General features: G+C 37.0%; 1 protein-coding gene across 8 annotated transcripts in view; it reads left to right on the top strand.

The window, feature by feature from the left end:
• Positions 1-20,093, top strand: part of FAM172A (family with sequence similarity 172 member A) — a 429,997-nt gene that overhangs the window by 260,514 nt on the left and 149,390 nt on the right. For 6 of the 8 annotated variants that reach the window (XM_043593724.1, XM_043593714.1, XM_043593680.1 and 3 more), the window contains one exon: positions 12,422-12,538. The exons of the other annotated variants lie outside the window; for them this stretch is intronic. In XM_043593724.1, the coding sequence (XP_043449659.1) occupies positions 12,422-12,538 (117 nt within the window). The remainder of the gene's footprint in view (positions 1-12,421; positions 12,539-20,093) is intronic. 8 annotated transcript variants of the gene reach the window in all.

The following is a 20,093-nucleotide window of genomic DNA, read 5'->3' as shown; positions in this document are numbered from 1 at the left end:
AGTTCACTGGTATATGAACTCAGAAGTGCTCTTTTACTACAGTTTGTATACATGCTCTATCTGTGAGGTGAAGATGTAGCCATATACGTAAATACCTACTTTCATTCCAGCCCTATCTTTTCTTCCTTTTAATGTTTACATGGTTTTGTGCAGTAAATATAATCCTAAAAAGTCCGATCTCAAATGAATCTATTTCTTTTTTTTTTATGTTTGTTTATTTTTGAGAGAGAGAGAGAGAGAGTGTGTGTGTGTGTGTGTGTGTGTGTGTGTGTGTGCACGAGCAGAGGAGGGGCAGAGAGAGAAAGAGACAGAGGATACAAAGCAGGCTTTGCACTGTCAGCACAGAGCCCAGTGCAGAGCTGGAACTCACAAACTGTGAGATCATGACCTGAGCTGAAGTCAGACATTTAACCAACTGAGCCACCCAGGAGCCCCTCAACTGAATCTATTTCAAGCCATTTATTCCCACAGACTTACTTTATCACTTCAGAAATGTGATATGTGCTTTCATAAGAAAAATGATTCCAACATATAATCAGAATCATCTTTTAATACCCTAACTTAAAGTATCGTCCTCTATTTGTTGGTCAGTAGAGTTTGCATTTAAACAGCCCTCATAGGTAGTTGAATAGAAATTTCTTCCAGCAACAATATTCACTTGAATGTTTAAGCAGGCACATAAGCTCCAAGTACTTAGCATAACCTCCCAGGTAGAAGAGCCATCTGGAGATTCTTGTCCAAATATCGTCAAACCATGTAGGAAGTCTGTGACTTCTGCTTACTATAATGATGTCACTTTCCCCTTAAAAATGGGTGTCAACCTCTTCCCAATGTTTGATAACTCTCATAACTCACAGTTGATTAACACATCTGGTTTTAGGAATATTTGCGTGGTCTTGCTTTCCTGTATCGATGGGTCAATGCCTACACTAGAATCTAAAAGTTAACAGTCCCCTTCCAGTTTATGCCGCACTTTTTTACATAAATCTGAGCCCTGCATTTGAAGAAATATGGTCAAATGAAGATTACCCTCAATTCCTAGAAGCAAAAATTCAGAAACATCTCAGGACATGGAGTAACTAAGATCTTGGAAAGAATAAAAATCTTTTAAGTGTCTTTATTCAATCCCCAAATTTAGATAGCACAGTCTTTATTTATATCATCAAGGCTGCCATTTGAAAAGCCAACCCAACTACTTTTACAGTGAAACTTCCCTGTTCGTGCACACCCTTCCTTTTTCCCTTCCAACACCGCCAGGTTTGAGTTTATGATGGCAGACACTAAGTGACTATTGCATACTTTATTTGAAGTTTGGGGTTATTTTGCACTCAGATTTGAAATCAAAAGTATACCTTGCTTTTCTGACATACACATTTCATTTGAAATCCAAGAAATCAAATCATTCCCAATGGGTTTGTAAGATAATGTTTGAATTTTGTGATTTTGATGTCTTTATGCTTTTTAATAGTCAGTGTGTCTCCATATTTTGACTTTGTGTTTTTCCTTTAGAATCTTTAGTTGGGGGATAATGCAAAATTTGACAGGATAGATAATATGGAATTAGATTGTGAGAGACCTAAAATCCAAGAGGAATTTACTTGATCTCATAGATATTAGTGAGTTAAATCATAATGCAATCTTGAGTACACAAATACTAAGTGCTAGGCAGATTAGAAGGACGATTTAGATTTGAATGGACAGTAGGCTAATGCTTAATTTCAGTTACGGCCTGTGGTGGACATTGTGATACACTGCCCACTTACTCCTTCAATAAAGGATTCTGTTGCCCCCACTGTTAAGAGTGCTTTCGGGGCACCTGGGTGGCGCAGTCGGTTAAGCGTCCGACTTCAGCCAGGTCACGATCTCACGGTCCGGGAGTTCGAGCCCCGCGTCAGGCTCTGGGCTGATGGCTCGGAGCCTGGAGCCTGTTTCCGATTCTGTGTCTCCCTCTCTCTCTCTGCCCCTCCCCCGTTCATGCTCTGTCTCTCTCTGTCCCAAAAATAAATAAACGTTGAAAAAAATTTTAAAAAAAAATGTATAAGAGTGCTTTCATAAGACAGGGATTGACTTGGCTGCTGTGGGGGCTCATATTCAAAGACAGAACAGTATGGGTGATTAAAGGCCAACCCATCTAGGCCCAGCTTAGAATGACTCCAAAGGGTCATTCTAGGTGCAGAGCTTCCCTGGGGTTGTATGAGATGATCGTTGGACTTCCATCTCACCTTGACTTCTCTCTCTGCCTATTCCTGCTTTGTTTTACCCCCTACACCTTCCTCAGATGTTGGTCATCCTTTGTGAACATCCTGCATGCTGAATTCCATTTCAGAGTCTGTTTCCTCAGGAATCCAACCTACAATATGGTCTGTTTCTTAATGCTCCAAACCAGACATCACTCTAACTTGCTAACCATCACTTTCCCTTATCTATTGCATTTCTGTAAATAGCACCTCTGTTTGTTTCACAAGTAGTTTCTGAGCACTTAGCATAGGTCAGTCATTGTGCAGGGAATGGTGATGTGTTGCTGACTTGGCAAATATGATCCTGCCCTCATGGAGCCTCCATTTCAGTGGGAAAGAAAGACCGTGAACTAATCCTTACCACTGTAACAAGTATTTCAAGAGAGAACATTTAAGATATTGTATACAGATAGCCATGATGTAAAGACATGGGATTTGGAGTTAAAAGATGTAGCAGTGCCAACTTAGTAACTATGTGATACGGGCAAGTCATGTTCTCTAAACATCAATTTCCTCATGTAAAAAAAACAGGTACATAATCCTTCAGCTACCAATGTACTTAAAAAGAAATTGTTCTATACACACACACACACACACACACACACACACACACACACACACAGACAAACACTCAGAATGTTAAAGGGCTCTACAGAACTTACCTGAACATGCCTTCCTTCCTAAATTGGGAGTTCTTCCCAAGGGTCAGAAATCATGTCTTCCTCAACTTTGTAGTAATAGTGCATTACCTAAAACAGCTGATAAATTACAATATTGCTTTCCCTGTTTATTCCAGGTAACAGAGTATACAGTCCTTAAGATAAAGTAATTGAAACTTGAATTTTTTACAAAAATATTTTTAAAGTTATAAAATAAGTTTGAAAAACTTTAGTAGAATTTAAAACACACCAAACATCTACGTAGAAATTCAAAATAAAGATTTCTTTTTTCCAGGTCTAGTGAGGTATAATTGATGACTGAAATTGTATATATTTAAGGTATACAACCTGATAACCTCGATATCTGTATACATTGTGAAATATTCACCACAGCCAAGTCAGTCAACATATCCATCACCTCACACCTGACTAATGTAAAAGCTTTTAAGAAAAATTTGTTAAATAACATAATCTCCTATACTCTGGTTATCTATTATATATCTTTGTGGTAAGAAACCTTATCTCTTTACCTTTCTTTTTCCCAGACCAAAATAAAATGGTGTGCTTTAAAACGAGTGTGTTAACACTTTCTCAGCCAGATGTGTATTCCTTGCTTCTGCCTGACCTAATGAAATCTTTTGCCGCAAGTTTTTAAACCATTCAGTGATTGACAAATTCTGTATATACAAAAGTATCTCTGGCATATGCCAATTGATAAAGGCTCATAAGTGATTTTTATTTAATTTTTTTTAAGTTCATTTATTTTGAGAGAGAGAGAGCGCACAAGCAGGGGAGGGGCAGAGAGAGAGGGGGAGAGAGAGACAGAGACAGAGAGACAGAGAGAGAGAGAGAATCCCAAGCAGGCTCTTCACTGTCAGCACGGAGCCTGACACAGGGCTCGAACCCACGAACTGCAAGATCACGGCCTGAGCCAAAACCAAGAGTCTGATTCTTAACCGACTGAGCCACCCATTCGTCTGTCATAAGTGATTTTCAAACTGAGTATTGTGAACATGCTTACTACTTATTTGTATCAGAAACATTTCTGGGTGTATCGTACATTTATAAGGTTTTAATAAGTTTTCTCATTTTTCCATCTAAGACTATGTATTGTCACCAGTTAAACATCTCCTTTGCCAAGCCTGCCCCAGTTTTTTAGACTGGCAGTGTTTAGTTCTTACTTACATCTTTTTAATATATCCACTTGATTTATGTTCATTATAATTTTTAAAGCTATGTTTTATAACATCCTGCCTTCTTATGATCAGTCTTATGACATTACATCGTAAAACATTTTAATCAAAGAAATCACTTTGATGAATCCTTACACTGTTTTCTTAATATGTGACCTCTTTTATTTTTTTCCTTACAATTAACTTGCCACTTTCATGATTGATGAAGTTTTTCAAACTGTTGCCTTTTTTCTGTCGCTATGTATTTTTTGTAAAGCACTGGTCATCTTTGCCAGTTCCCAGATTGTCAATCACTTGTATTTGTTTGTTTGTTTGTTTGTTTTCATTTTCTTTTAAACCTACCTTCCATGTATGCTTTTTTTTGTCCCTGTAGGAGCCTGCACGTGGCAGCATAGTCTAGGCAGAAAAGGAAAAGGAAGTTATTACTGCTCTCTTCTGGCCACCTACAATACTAAATCATAACTTGCCATTCCCTAACTGGTGGCTGGAGACTTATCTTCATAAATACATGTGACCCAAGAAGTTTCAGTTTACATACCCTATCCCTTGGGGTTCTTGCCTGTGGAGAGCCTTTTCCTTCCTGAAATTAGACAAAGGTTGTAAGAATTGTAGCTAGGGCTTCAAAGCACAGGAAAAGAGAATGTTGTCTTATCCTGTTGCTACCGTGGAGCTCCAGCTGGCCATGTTTATCTACCCAGGGTGTGAAGCTGTATGTCCGTCTGTGAGGGGCTCAGCACAGCGCTAAGGCTTGCCCTTAAATTTTAAACTTAGGAACTTCTGGAAATATTTCTTGTATGTTTTCCTACATGATTATTTTTATAGTGATAACTTTATAGCTTTGGGGTATATGCTTAAATTGTTGAGCATTGAAACTTTGTAAGATCTACCTGTTTGCTAGAGTAACATTGAACTTCTGTTGTATATATAGTGACCATATAATTTATCATCCAAACTAGGATACTTTTAACAGTGGAAAGAGACATGACTGATAATTATGCCAGGGCAGTAGTTATGAACCAGGAATGTCCCGGGCTAATTAGAATGTGTAGTTATCCTATTTATACCTAATCATTGTCTCTACAATCATTTAAGCAAGCCCAAATCGCTTTACATAATTAAGGGATGGAGCAGGGGATGTAGTAGTTGTAGGACACACAACTGCTAACCAATTTGTGCAAATGTTGATATCACTGAAGAGTACATAGATAGCATATTTAAAAGGAAGAGCAGATTTCAGAAATTTAAAATGAATGTCAAGGTAATAATGATAGCAGCTGACAATATTGATTGCTCCCATGCTTTGTCTCAGTTGTCCTTCGGTGATCCTATGAGGTAACTACTACTATTATTATTCCCATTTTTGTATTCTCATAATGATGAACCAAAAATTAAAATTTAGGGACAAGGAGTTCCAAAGCTCATGCATGCTTTTAACTGCAACACTATGCTGCCTTCCTCCTGACATACTTTGTATCTCTGTGATTGTCTTCTTTTTTTTTTTAAATGTAGTCAGCTATACTTCCTCTATGTAGGAAACAAAGTGGTACAGGGACTCGCTGCCAGCTTGGCACTGCTATGCCACGGCTCCATGCTTTGTTGCTGGCCCAAGTAATTCTGAAAGGGCTCACTGATGGCAGGAAACGAGAGCTGCCACAGTATGGCCTCACCAATTCTGTTGTAATTTTTAAGCGCATAGTGCTATTACAGGTCCAGTGTTCTGATTACAAGATCTTAAACAAACACAATAAGCACCTCTTTCTATTTCTCGGCCAGGTAGTTTTAGAATTACTGAACCATGTACTCTAAAGCAAAACCAGCCTGTCATAAGTTTCTTCTCTTTCATGGACCTGTGTCTTTTTAAAAACCAGTATTTGTCATTAAAGGTATTCTTGGGTAAGCTTCTGTTACCTTTTACACTGAGAAAGGCTAGTTTACAAATATGGAGTAGTTTGTCTGGTGTGTTTTTATGGTATCATCTATTATAATTGTGTACTATGTGCCACATCCTCCACTAGTCGCTTTATATTCGGTTCATTTCAACTCAAAATAACTCTATGAGTTAGATGTATTTACCATCTCCCTCTTACCTGTGATGCAACTGAGACCCAGAAAAAATTGAAATAATTCACTCAAGGGATCATTGCCGGAAGCGGCAGAACAGGGATTTGAAACAAGGGAATCTGATTCCAAAATCCTTGAACCTAACCACTGCATCCCTTATAAAGACTGCTTACTCGAAAGTTTCTACTTTCCAAAAAGAAAAAGAAAAAGAAAAAGAAGGAGAAGAAGAAGAAAAAAAAAGAAGTGAATGCAGATTAGAAACGTGAACTGAGTAGCATGTGAGAGCTGAATGTCACAGTTGTCTGGATTTCCTGCTGGGCAGTTTAGTCTTCATATTTCATCTACTGAAGTGTGTATATTTCACTGTAATCACTAGAGGTACTTCAAGGGCCTTGGGTGACAGGACCGAGGTTTCAATATTGTGGCAAAGGTGATATTTGTTCTGTGAATAGCACACTATTGGGATTGACATGTACAAAAGAATCTTCAGGAAGACATTAACAGAAAAGACTCTGCCAAACCCAGCATCGGCTGATTAGTCATCTTGGCCCAACATACATTTCCAACCCAGTGGGCCTGATAGCACACAGGGCAGTGTGCCATGAGCCAGGAGATGTACAGGCACAAATGTAAAGTGATGGGAGAGGTTCGTGGTAAAGTATCATGGCTTATCAAACTACATAAAAACTACACTCAACTAGAAGCACTGAGTGTAATTATAATCTGCACAACAAAAATGTTACAAGGTGCCACATTTTCACACTTTTCAAACCTTTGAAACAGCTTAATCCGCAATCTTAACTCCAGGAGCTCGAGAGGGAGCTAATCTATTTATACACACACACACACACGCACACACACAGACACACACGCATTTTTAAAAGACATCTCAACTGTGCTATTAATCAGAGTGATGATTCATTCATGCTCATGCAGTAGTAATGATCCTCAGATTTATAAATGTGCAGTAGTATCAGATCCTAATCTGATGGAAACATGCATTATTTGATTTTCTTTCAGAATATTCTTTCCTGTACAAGCGATTCACATGCTGTAACCCTCACAGTGCATATGTGTAGCACATGTCAGAATTTTAAAGGAAGGTAGTGACTTTTGCTGATGAAAGACATTAAGACATTTCCCTCAAAAACATGTTTAAAACATATTATATATGCTAATATAGATACGGACCTGTATGCACCTATCACATCCCTACCCCCAACTCACACTGCCTTCTTTCTGGAGGCCCCCTTGGACTTTAAAATCTAAGATAATTTATTCTGAGCACTATAGCTGCTGGGCCACAAATATGGGAAAATGAAATAATGCACTTCTTTTAGGTTAGGGTGAAGACAAACCCAATGCAGGGTTCACTTCTTTATGTTGAGAGAACTGAACCTTGTGTTGGGTTGGATTCATAATTTCCAAAACCCAAGACCCTCAGCTAGAGATAAGAAACTACTTCCAAAGACTCATGGCAGAGTGTCTCTCTAACATGAACATCCCCCTGCCTTCAAAAGCTTATCGTCTAAGCTAAGACAAGTGGACAGCAACTTTTTAACTTAATTTGGTAGAAGTAAAGGAGTCTGTGCTTTCCTTTTCTAAAAGTAGTTCATGATAGATGTGTGGGAAAAATGAAATAGGTACAGAAAGGGAATAAAGAAACTTTTAAAGGGACATGAACATTTGGATTTGGCCAGGTACCTGTGAAGATCGTAGGCAGGTCCTTCCTCTGAGGGCCTTGCAGAAAGCATGGTGAGGGGAGGTATGTGGACAGAAAAGATCTGTGTGATTTCGGGGGAGAACATAGTGCACATGGAGGGGAGCAAGGCTGGCTACTGCTGACAATGGCCCTCCCACACCACACCCCCCGTCCCCTGATCTTCATCTCACCAAATACTCTTAGGGTCTGATAGGCTTTCTTTTCTTGTTACAGTTACTTAATGTTTAAAATCTTACTCTAGAAAAAAAAAATAATACAAACTCCAAATATTTTAAGAGTATGATGAGCCTGTATACAGATGGTATATGTTTTTAATCTGTTCAAAGTACTTCATATTTATTGGGTTAGTTAAGCTTTTGTCAGACTAGGAACACTCAATATGGGGAAGAAAAGAGCAAATTAATTTTGTAGAAGCTAAGATGAGAGGACTAGGAAGAGATAAATACAATTAAGAAAGGGAGACAGTGACTCAGCCACTCAGTGACTCAGTCTTGATTTCGGCTCAGGTCACGATCTCACAGTTCATGGGTTCGAATCCCACATCGGGCTCTGTGCTGAGAGTGTGGAGGCTCCTTGGGATTCTCTCTCTATGCCCCTCTCCTCTCTCTCTCTTTCAAAAATAAATAAATGTAAAAAAAAGCGAGGGGGCAAAAATATCAGGTGGCAGCATCAAATACTTTGTATTTTCAAATCATCAGTATGTTTTAAAGAAATATTTAATTTTCCCTCTTATCCCAGACATCATTTTACTTTAGAACTGTAACAGTAATTTTTAAATGCTGCTGATAGTCTGCTTTAGCACATGACTGATTTCTATGTTGGTATGATTTTTAGAATTTCAACATTCTTTACTGATCTGGATTTGAATTTCTTTAACCATTTTTAAATGTCCAAGTCAATGAAATACTGTGTTACTGAAATACTGTAAAGAAAAGGAGATTAATCAAGTGAGTTCATTTATGTAAGAGCATTATGATATATTACTGAGAAATAGACCCCATGTGACTTTCATGAAAGAACACAGGACTTAAAGGCAGGGACAATGCAGAGTTGTGTCATTTTGTATCTGTGTGGCCTTTAACCAATTTCTCAGTCTCAACCAGTTTCCTCCTCCACAAATGGGAAAAATAATTCAAGTTTTGTATATATTTCAATATTATTTAAGAATAAAATAAGAATGATTATTCATTTTGAAATTTATGAAGTCCTACTCAGATGTAAATAAACATTGTACACACAAATAAAAATAAATAGTATCTTAATTATAATTTTATCATACATAGCCTCTTAAGCCATGAAGCTTTGAGATGTTGATGTCTAGGACATCAAATTTTTTTATCACTTTTATTCAACTATTGATACCACACTAAAGACATTATAACAAAAAATGGAAGGTCATCCTTTATTTTTGAAAGATTGGTATAGGTGTGAAATTGATCTTCATTGTTTGAAGCGTTCACTTAGCAGGTACTTCAAAGTTCATCCAAGACTATATGGGAACATTGAAATTACAAGGTCTTATTATTTTTAGAGACTAAAATCCTTTTAAGAATCTAATGAAAGGTTAGGACCCTCTGCCAGAAAAATATTCCTATCACGTACAGACAGAATTTTGCAAGGAATTTCAAAGGAGTTCCTATCCATGGATCCTAATAAAAACCACCTTGCACCTCCACCTGTTCTATGTTCTATCTAGAGTCTGTCTCTTAAACAATCTTGATTCCTGTGTTCGCCCTACCCCATCATTGCTATTCTCCAGCATTCTTCATCAGTGCTCACTCCCAGTGGAGGCAGTAAGAGAGGGAAGGGCTATGAACCAAGCTAACACATACAAGAATCCAGAGGCTTTGGACAGAAATGGCAGTTGCAAGTACCTTCAGTGAGGCTAGAATAGAGGTAAATTAATCCAAAGAACTAAACTGTTAAGATTTTCACCAATTTACAATTCTACTACTCCTACTAAACAGTCGAATATTTGAAATTCTTTGTACTGGGTTCATTTGTAGCCCGCTCTTCTTTGAGATCCTCTAGAATTTGACCACTCTTCACCTCTAGTAATATAATGTGAAAGTGATTTTTATACTGTAAAGGACTAAAACTGTATAAGAGATATCATGCTCGATTCTGTGAAGAAAAGTTACACAGCGTCACATCCATTGTGTGAAATGTCAGCCAGATGGAAAAACAGACCAAAGGTTTTTTTCTCTGATAGTCCATCTAACAACTGTATATTTTTCCAAGTTTGGAATTTTAATTACCACATTTCCTGCTTTTCCACTAAATCCTCAGCCTGTTTGACTCTTAATTTTATGTCGTTTCACAAATGGCTTTCCATATTCTGTGTCTTTAGATAACGCCACCTTACAGAAGTCAGCATTTGTTAACAACAACCACAACAAAATCCAGGGCAAATAATTTAAAATGCAGACATATTCTTAGAATACCAGAAGAGCATGCTCTTGTTTTGTAACTTTAGCAACAATCGCTCTAGATCTCTAAAAGTGTTAACTGTTTAGAAAATGAGAGTAAGGACATGTAGCTTCTTCATGAGCCAGGTGAATTCACTGTTGTGGAATTTTGAGTTCTACTATCTGATGTCAGTTTAAATTTTTATATTCTAGTGCCAACATGATCCATGACAATCTATTCTTTAAGGTAGTTTTATTTTTTTATTATATTTTAATTTGAGTGTCATCGATACACAATGTTACATTAGTTTCAGGCGTACAACTTAGCAGTTTGACAAGTTTATACATCATGCTATGCTCACCACAAGTATAGCTACCATCTGTCCCATTACATTGCTATTATAATGTCATTGACCGTGTTCCTTATGCTGTGTTTTTTATTCCCATGACTTACCCATTCCATAACTGGAGACCTATCGCTCCCTTTCCCCTTCACCCATTTTGCCCAACCCCCTGCCTCATCCCCTTGGTTTATTCCCTATACTTATAGTTCTTATTCTGCTTTTTGGGTTTTTTGTTTTGTTTTGTTTTGTTTTGTTTTGTAGATTCTATTTATGAGTGGAGTCATACGGTATTTGTCTTTCTCAGTCTGACTTATTTCACTTAGCATAATACCCTCTAGGTCCATCCATGTTGTCTCAAATGGCACAATCTCATTCTTTTTTATGAACGACAGTCTATTTTTAAAATAAAATCTATAAGGTAGCAAACTACTTAATAATGAATGTGAAGTACTGAATTAGAGTATTATTTTATGCTTTTAAAAATATGGTTGATATTGCAAGATGAATTTTTGCAGTTACATTATGATGTTGATAAGCAACATTGATTTTAAGATTTCTACATTATATAAGCAGAAAACAAAAGGCCTAAAGATTTAAGGTGTGGAAATTCTGCTGAAGCAGCATTAACAGTGAATTCGATTCCCATTAGGTAGTGTTCAGTGAGAGGGGATGTGCCTATGTAGGGTTTGAAGACATTTAAAACAGAGAGAGACATTTTTCATTCAGAATGCCAACAGGCATCATTTGGTATCAGAAGCCTGGCTTTTCAACGTTCACTGTATGAGCTTTCATCACCACTCAGAAGTCTCACTGTTTTAAAATGCGGTTATATATTTTTGAGAGACAATTCATAGAAATTAATAGCAAATGATTAAGAAATTGCTCTTTTTAGAGGGAGAAAAGACATTTGATGCCAAGAAACAGTGAGGGCATGGCTATGAAATTTAGGGCTACTGCTTCCTGATTTAAGTGTAATTTTTTATTAAGCTTTCTTATGCTTGTGTCCATCAGAGTCCCTAGTCTTAGTAGATTAAAACCTCTCATGATTCTTTCGATGTGGAGCTATTATTTTTCACTTTCTTTATCTTGCAGACGACTGATGAATTCTTCAGTTTTCTTTAAGCCAAATGGCTCTTTTTTAAGTTTCAGAACCATTTAATTTTATAGAAATAGCATTCTAAAGAAAAAAGTTAGAGTGTAATACTGTAGCGTGTCAACGTGAAGAAATACATTAGAAAGCCAAATGATATTGATGGGCTTTGAAGAGAAAGATCTTTGTGGGCACTTAAAACACCAAGGAATTACAAGACTGTGTTGAAGAGCAGGCTAGTTAAATTGGAGAAGTCAAAGCAAGACATCTTTCATTACTGACATGCCATCTACTGAAAATAAGTAGAAGTTAGTCCTAAGTAGCTAACAGTGAGCCCCGGGTGCTAACTTCCCTGAAGCACTGAAATAGGAAGTGGTGGAAGAAAGTTGTAAAAGAAACCCTCAGGGATTCCTCCTTTTTCCCCCTGTGATCCCTTTAATCCTTGAATTGTCAAACCGCATGGAAAATAATAGAGCTGCGTAGTTCTAAGACTTAAGTGGTATTATCTTTTTAAAAGAAAATATTAGGTCTTTTCACATCTCTGGACAAGAACAGGGCATGCGTTTGGTACAGAAAAGAGTAACTTTGAACAAGAGATGCCTGTTACTTTTTCAGTTTTAATATATTATTATCTATGACTAAGCAGGCTGCACCCAGTAGGGAAAAAAATTATAGCCAATATTTTATTTTCCTTTTTTTGAAACAGATGATTCAACGAGAAGCAGATGTAAAAAGTAAGGTAACTGCTGTGGCGTTGACAGACTCTGTTCACAATGTGTGGCATCAAGAAGCAGGCAAAACGATTCGAGAATGGATGAGAGAGGTGAGACGAGATTTTTTTTCAATGCTGAGATGAATGAGTGAGAGCCTTTATATCTTGAGCCCCCACCAACTTATATCACCTCCCGCCCCCAAACTCCCTTTCTAGAGGCGGAACATTTAGAGAGAATATAAAAAAGTAGACACGCTTGAAATAATAATAGAAAACCCTTCTGAAGAACAAATGTGTTTCTGAAAGCCCTTCTCCCTTTTTTTGGCTTTCTGTAGCATGTTATGTATGCATATAGTATACAGTAGGAACTTGGGCTAAAGAAGGTCATGATCTGTTAGGAGATTATTATTCTCTGATTTTTTAATTTTTCCACCAGCTATTTAACATTGGTGCAGCTCAGTTACAGGAAAGTAGCTTAATGTACATTGGGTCTCACCCTTTTCTTGAAAGGTGGTCAGTATGTGACACTTCTTAATGGATTGGCTCACTACTGCCAGTAGGGGGAGAAGTAAAAAGCTGATAGCGTTTTGCCAGATGGACCCTTGGGCCTGGAGAAACCTAAGGGCTGGTCATGGTCCAAGCTCAGGATAAGAAAACTTCTTTTACCACTCCTGAGGGCTAGTGAGCCTGAAAACTATCATGATTCGTTGAACATGCTCCTTTTTTTTTTTTTTTAACTTTCAACCTATTATTTCTTTTATTTTGGTTATAGATGTACAGCTGAAACTTCTTTTTTATTTATACTTATCTTTCTGATATTACAAGCAATTGACATCATCTATACCATGCTATATCACTTGTCCAGTCAAATCATATATTTCTTTAAATGAGAACTAGTTGACTTTCCTGATTTTCTCCCACTTGTTCTTAATAGAAAACCCAGACATTTATTCAGCAGACCTCTTACCATGGGTATGGTGGGCAACTTCTACCAGCCCTTATGGTGTGCTGTAAGGACTGGAGAGTTAGTGTTTGGAAAGAGTCTTGAATATATAGAAGGACTAAGCTGTATAATCCCATAGTGGTATAATCATAATATTACCAGTGTGTTTTCACTGTTGTTGTTATTCTTTCCATTAGAAAAAGGTTAGAGAGGGAGGGAGCCAAACCATAAGAGACTCTTAAAAAACTGAGAACAAGCTGAGGGTTGATGGGGGGGGTGGGAGGGAGGGGAGGCTGTGTGATAGGCATTGAGGAGGGTACCTGTTGGGATGAGCGCTGGGTGTTGTATGGAAACCAATTTGACAATAAATTTCAGATTTTAAAAAAAGAAGAAAAAGTACCTTCATGATGCAAAAATCTAAAATATTTTTACTCCATTCTTCATAATGTTATAAATATATAAAGGTGGACTTTTCATCTGTTCTAACATCCAGGTGATTTCTAACCACATTGCTTTTCATATTTCTCCTTTCACAATTTAGCCACATCCTTAATTATCTTCTCCAAGGGTCTAATTTTTTTTCAAGAGAAATTTTGTGTATTTCATGCCTATACTTTTTTTTTTGTCCGAGTGGGTGTGAAAACATCTCCCAGCATTATGTAAGTAGTAAGATTAATAAACGTACCTTTTCCCCCACATATAACCACTATGGAACTTAGTACTTGTCCCAAACTAGAAACATCCCTGTTCATCATTTCTTAATTGGAACTTCTTCATATCTCATTCCAGGTGACGAACATAACAAAATTTATTTTGATTTATTATGATTTACCGTAAGTTGTTATTCAAATTCCATTTAGTTAATGTACATTGTAATATTAGTTTCAGATGTACAATGTCGTGATTCAGCACTTCCATACAGCACTCAGTTCTCATCTGAGTGCACTCCTTAATCCCCATCACCTATATCACCCATTGCCGCCCCCCCTCCTGCCTACCTGCCCTTTGGTAACCAGCAGCTGCTTCTCTATAGTAGATTTATTTCTTCAACTGTTTGTAACGAAGACTGGAGTATGTGCTGCCTTCAAAAATCAGAATATATTAATCTATGCCTTTTTTCATCTGACTGAAATAGGCAATAGTTGAATTCATCTTAATTTAATCAGCACTGGCATTAATTTCTTTGTAAGCATAGCTTTTATTAAAATTTTTAATATTATATAACTTTATAAATGACCTATTCCTGAATAGTTCTTTTAATTCCCTCATTTATGCCTTAAGCATGAAATTGCATGAAGAGTTTTTTATTATGACATACCGAAATTCAGACTCTAACTCAGTCACTTACCTAAGTGTGTGATCTTGGCTAAGTTATTTAATCTCTTTGAGATTCAGTTTTTCATCTCTGAAATATGATACCTGCCTTGCAAGTACCGTTGGAAAATAGCATACATGAAAAAAAATGCATGGACATTGGTATTTTAAAGAAGTTCAATAAATCATAGTTCTTACTGTTGTTACCTTCTTGCCCGCAAGTAATATAAAATACATGAGTTGTATTCTTTTGTTTTATGAATGATTTGCATATTCAAAATATCTTGCCATAGGGTAGTAATTCAGTGCAAGGAGTTAGAAGAACTGAGTTTTGATAATGATCTGGCTTAGTCACTCACTAGCTAAATCACTAACTGAGATCTGGCATATACCAGGTACTCTACTGAAGGCTTATTGTCTTGGGAAAGCCACCTCATCATTCTGGGCCTGTTTCAGATACAGTAATTCCTATACCATCTACTTTGTGAACTACTTTGTGAGAAAAAGTAGTGTTCTAGAAAACACTGTAATATCCCAGAGATGAAAATTATTAGATCTCTGTTGTGGAGCTTTGAAATTATCCCTGCTTAGAGTGCCTCTCTAAAACAAGAATAAAAAAGGAGACTTTGGAAGCCTTTGCCAGATATCCTTGTAGGAACCCACCTAAATGTGTGACCCCCTCAGGGAGAATTCAGTATGGTTTGGCAAAATAAGAATCTGGTGTTTCTCAGCACTCAGGATAAAACTCTGTCGCTTTTTCTTTCTCTTTTTTTAGTCTCTGTCCACTCTGCAAGACTCCTTGAAATAATGAAGAACAAACAACCCTGGGTTCAGTGAATAGAAAAGAGCTGTTGTCTTGAGCATGGGTGTTGAGAGAAGGGTGTGCTAGGGTAACGTCTGTGTCCCTCAGCACCTCCTCCTCTGGCTTCAGTTGCAATCGGCTCAAAATCTTAAGATATTTTGCAAATATGCCTCCCAAGAAAAACAACTTCACTTAACTGGAATGTTGTCCATAAAAATAGTAGTCTGGTTATAGATGAAGCCTCATTGCTTTTGGCCTCTTAATGATTAACTCCCTTATTTCACCAAACACCACTTTAAAAACATTAGAAGTGTCTCCTGGTACAAACTGCCTGGTCATTCTTCTTATACTACAGATTGATAAAACTGCTTTTTGTTTTGTAAGCATATTTAAATTAATATGATAAAGATATTGATTTTAACTATTCACTTAGTATAAAAAGCTGATTTAGGGGCGCCTGGGTGGCTTGGTCGGTTAAGCGTCCGACTTCGGCTCAGGTCATGATCTCGTGCTTCGTGAGTTCAAGCCCCGCGTCAGGCTCTGTGCTGACAGCTCGGAGCCTGGAGCCTGTTTCCGATTCTCTTAGAGTCTCCCTCTCTCTCTCTGACCCTCCCCCGTTCATGCTCTATCTCTCTCTGTCTCAAAAATAAATAAACGTTTAAAAAAAATTAAAAAAAAAAAAGCTGATTTACTTTTTTTTTAATTTTAGCAATTAGCACACAGAAAGAAAGTTAAGTACTATATTCTTGTATTACTTATATAATTTTAAAATAACAATTTGAGGGCTACTTTTGACAATCACTCTGAGTGAGAACTACTCCCAACCAAAAGACCAAGAATCCATACTTAACCATGACTCATGAGGAGAGGTAAAAAGTAGCCTGAGGCAGCTCCTAAAAGACACTTCGTATCTCAAGCTCCAGGACTGTCAAGTGGGTGAGACCTGCAGGATATTATGCTAGATGAAATAATTAAAAAAAAAAAAAAAAAAAACCAGACACAATTAAAAATACTACATGATCACACTTACACGTGGAATCTAAAAAGGTTGATTATATAGAAACAGAACAGTGGTTACCAGTGGCAGGGAGGTGAGATAAATGGTTAAAGGGTCCAAAGTTGCATTTATGAAGGGGACATAAGTCTAGAGGCCCAATGTACAGCATGATGTGCGAATATATCTCCAGATACTTTGCACAGGATACTTAGTACCTATTCAATACTGTATTGAATACTAGAAATTTGCCAAGAGTATAGATTTCTGGTTCTTTCACACAACACACACACACACACACACACAAATGGTAACTATGTGAGAAAATTAATTAGCCTGGCTGTAGTAACCATTCCACAATGTATGCCTGTTTCAAATCATCACCATCACATTGTACACCTTAAAGACATACTTTTAATTTTTTTTTAAAAAAGGCTGAGTGGGCAAATGTCATTTACTGACATATTCTTGGCCTCTGAAAATCTCCAGCCAAGCCAGATGTATGGTTCTACATAACTGTCATGAACCCTTACCCAGCACCATCAGATCTAAGTGGCAGTCCTTGGAAATACAATCTGCTGAATTGTAGTTGTTCTTGTCTGAGGACACAATGCCTTCCATTTTAAAGCTCTACCTCTAAGGCATTGGTGGATCTCAGGCAAATAAAATAAAAATGAGGAAGTACCTAAATTCAACCAGGTCAGCAAATATATCTCCAGATACCTTGCACAGGATACTTAGTACATATTTTTCTCTTTAAATATAATAAACTAAGTTCTAATCTTCTTATTAAAAATTTTAATTCATTTCATATCTACACTGAAATATTGTTCCCAACATTTTGGATTTCATAAAGAAGACAGTTTATAACCACAAAAAAACTGTGAGTTCATTATTTCAGAGTAAAAGACCTTTAAATTGAGAACACTTAACTCTGAGAAATACTCTCTGTATTGCCAATTTTTTTCCCCTCAAACCCAGAGAAACTTTAGTTACATTGTGCATCCCAAACTCTTGGCTCTGGCCAGGAGCTTCCTTCTCTCTGGTTGGGATGAGGCAGGGCTACATCAGAGGCCCAAACATGTTTCACTTGCTATCTATAGTAAAGCATGCCTGGCTGCTCCTTAGAATAGGATCTCCAGGGGCTTAGGACACACTCCAGCATGTTCTGAATTTAGGTAGGACTTTCCTACTCAGCTGCCTCTGTTGCCGTCCAGGACACTACACTAGTGTCCGTCTCAGCTGAAGAACTGGGGTGAGGGCAAAGTGAGGATGAAGCAAGAAGAGGAATAGAATAAGCATTAGGAAAACAATGAAAGAAATTTGGTTTTTAACTCTAGTTTTTAAACTATAGAAATGCATCTCAGAATAGGAAGTTGGGAAAAAAAAAAGAATAGGAAGTTGGATTTGATATGATGGAATTTCAGACAGATTGAATTCATGTGAATTCACGTGTAATGGCTGTGTGTTTCTCATATTTATTTCCATGTATTTCGCATACATTTACATTAATAATAATATTATTATTACCACTTTATTTATTTATTTTGTTATGCTCTGTCACATGACAAACATATTTTTTTATTGTTTCACCCTTTTCTCTACATATTTTTCCTGGTGGGATAAAAATGTTACACGAACGTGCACACACATGTCCATGTACACTCATCAAACTTCTTTCCAGCCTTAACTGTCCTTCACAGGTACTTTGTCATTCCAGAGAACTTTTGGACATACTCACCTTATAGGATGTTTATTTTCTAACCTGTTTTTATGAGAGATCAAAGACTAAACATGGATCTAGATAAAAACTGAAATTTCAGAATCATAAATATTAACCTATCTTTTGTTGTTTTTTTTTTAATTTTTTTTTTCAACGTTTATTTATTTTTGGGACAGAGAGAGACAGAGCATGAACGGGGGAGGGGCAGAGAGAGAGGGAGACACAGAATGGGAAACAGGCTCCAGGCTCTGAGCCATCAGCCCAGAGCCTGACGCGGGGCTCGAACTCACGGACCGCGAGATCGTGACCTGGCTGAAGTCGGACGCTTAACCGACTGCGCCACCCAGGCGCCCCCATATCTTTTGTTTTAAATGTTTGATTTAAAGGTGACCTGGGTAAAATCCATTTTATTCAGCTTTTTAAAGTCAGTGATAATGAGTTAGAAAATGATTAATCGCCTGCATATTGTAATGTACCATCATTTTCATTAATACTAGAAATATCCTATAAGACGTAGTTTTACATATGTGAAGTGTAGGTGAGCAGTATTAAGACTGACATATCACCTGGGTAATAGCTGACTTTCATCAGATTTGGAGATACTACGAGGATGAATAATAATTAAAATATATACCTAATCGCTGCCTGTCTGTAGGTAGTGCTAATTGCTGTCATTGAAAAGACTGAATTGTTTAAGAAAAAGAGAGAAAAAGGGAAAGTCATTCTTCATTGAAGCTATCTCCCTGTATCATTGGGAGCCTATTTTTAGTACCTATAGAAGTCATGATTTTTGAATTTATTAGGGGCTGTGATGAATGATAAAACGAATCATCCATTTACATATCTTGACACTGCTTTGGAGAATACTTATTTCTTACAAGCAAGTGTCACATTGTATATAAAAGCTGGCTAATTGTGTGCTAATCTTCTGCATTATCTAGAACTCTGTGATGTGGTATTCTATCAATAGTAATATTAATTTTACTTATTTCAGATGTATCAAATATCTTCTAAAACCCTACTTCTTTTATAATTTCTGCTTTCTCACATTGTATAATTTTGCATTCATCTGCTAATTAAGATTAGGAGTGCTAGTTATAGAATACATATTCACTTTAAACCATCAAGCTTTTGTAATACATAAAATACTAATATTTTATCCATTTTAAATATAAAAAGAGAGAAAGCATTTAAGAACATTACTAGATGTTGTGTTTGTTTTCATGGTTTTTTTTTTTTTTCCACACAGTTCAATAGTTTCATTGATCTACTGTTTCTTACAAAAATCTGCCATGCTTTGTGAACTTCACTTTCTAATCTCATACAGCAACCCTTCCTTTATGTTATTCCTGCTCTCCCTGGTCCCAGAACAGTAGGGTTGCCTTGACAAATCTATTCAAAAGCCATTCCTCGGCCTTTATTGGTGGGGACTGGGGCCTTTGAAATTCTCTCCTCACTGCAACACAGCTGACATCTTCTTCCAGACAGAATGAATTAAGGAAATACAATAAGACACTTGATCTACCAGTCAAGGATCTTTCCACAGTGAGGACGGATTCCATGGTGCACAACCAGGGCAGCAAGCATCTAAAAATATACAATACATGCTTGTTTACCAGAATAGCAATCAGCGATTTTTCCAACATGATTGATAGGATGATTTCTTTTAAAATAAAATCTGTCTGGAAATTCTGTGTGTGTGTGTGTGTGTGTGTGTGTGTGTGTGTGTTAGAAATTTTTTAAAAGCCATATGAGGCTAATCACATTTTTTTAAGCCAGACTTTAAATACAGAATCAAAATGTATAGAAGGAATATACATTGTTTTTATTTCATTTGTCTGAATGGTAAGTCATCATTATCTTAAAGATTGGCTTTAATATTGAAGGCTT

The sequence above is a fragment of the Prionailurus bengalensis genome, chromosome A1 (assembly GCF_016509475.1).
Source record: "Prionailurus bengalensis isolate Pbe53 chromosome A1, Fcat_Pben_1.1_paternal_pri, whole genome shotgun sequence".
NCBI classification, from domain to species: Eukaryota; Metazoa; Chordata; class Mammalia; order Carnivora; family Felidae; genus Prionailurus; species Prionailurus bengalensis.
Note: the sequence above shows the minus strand (reverse complement) of the source record. Positions and strands in the feature narration are given on the sequence as shown.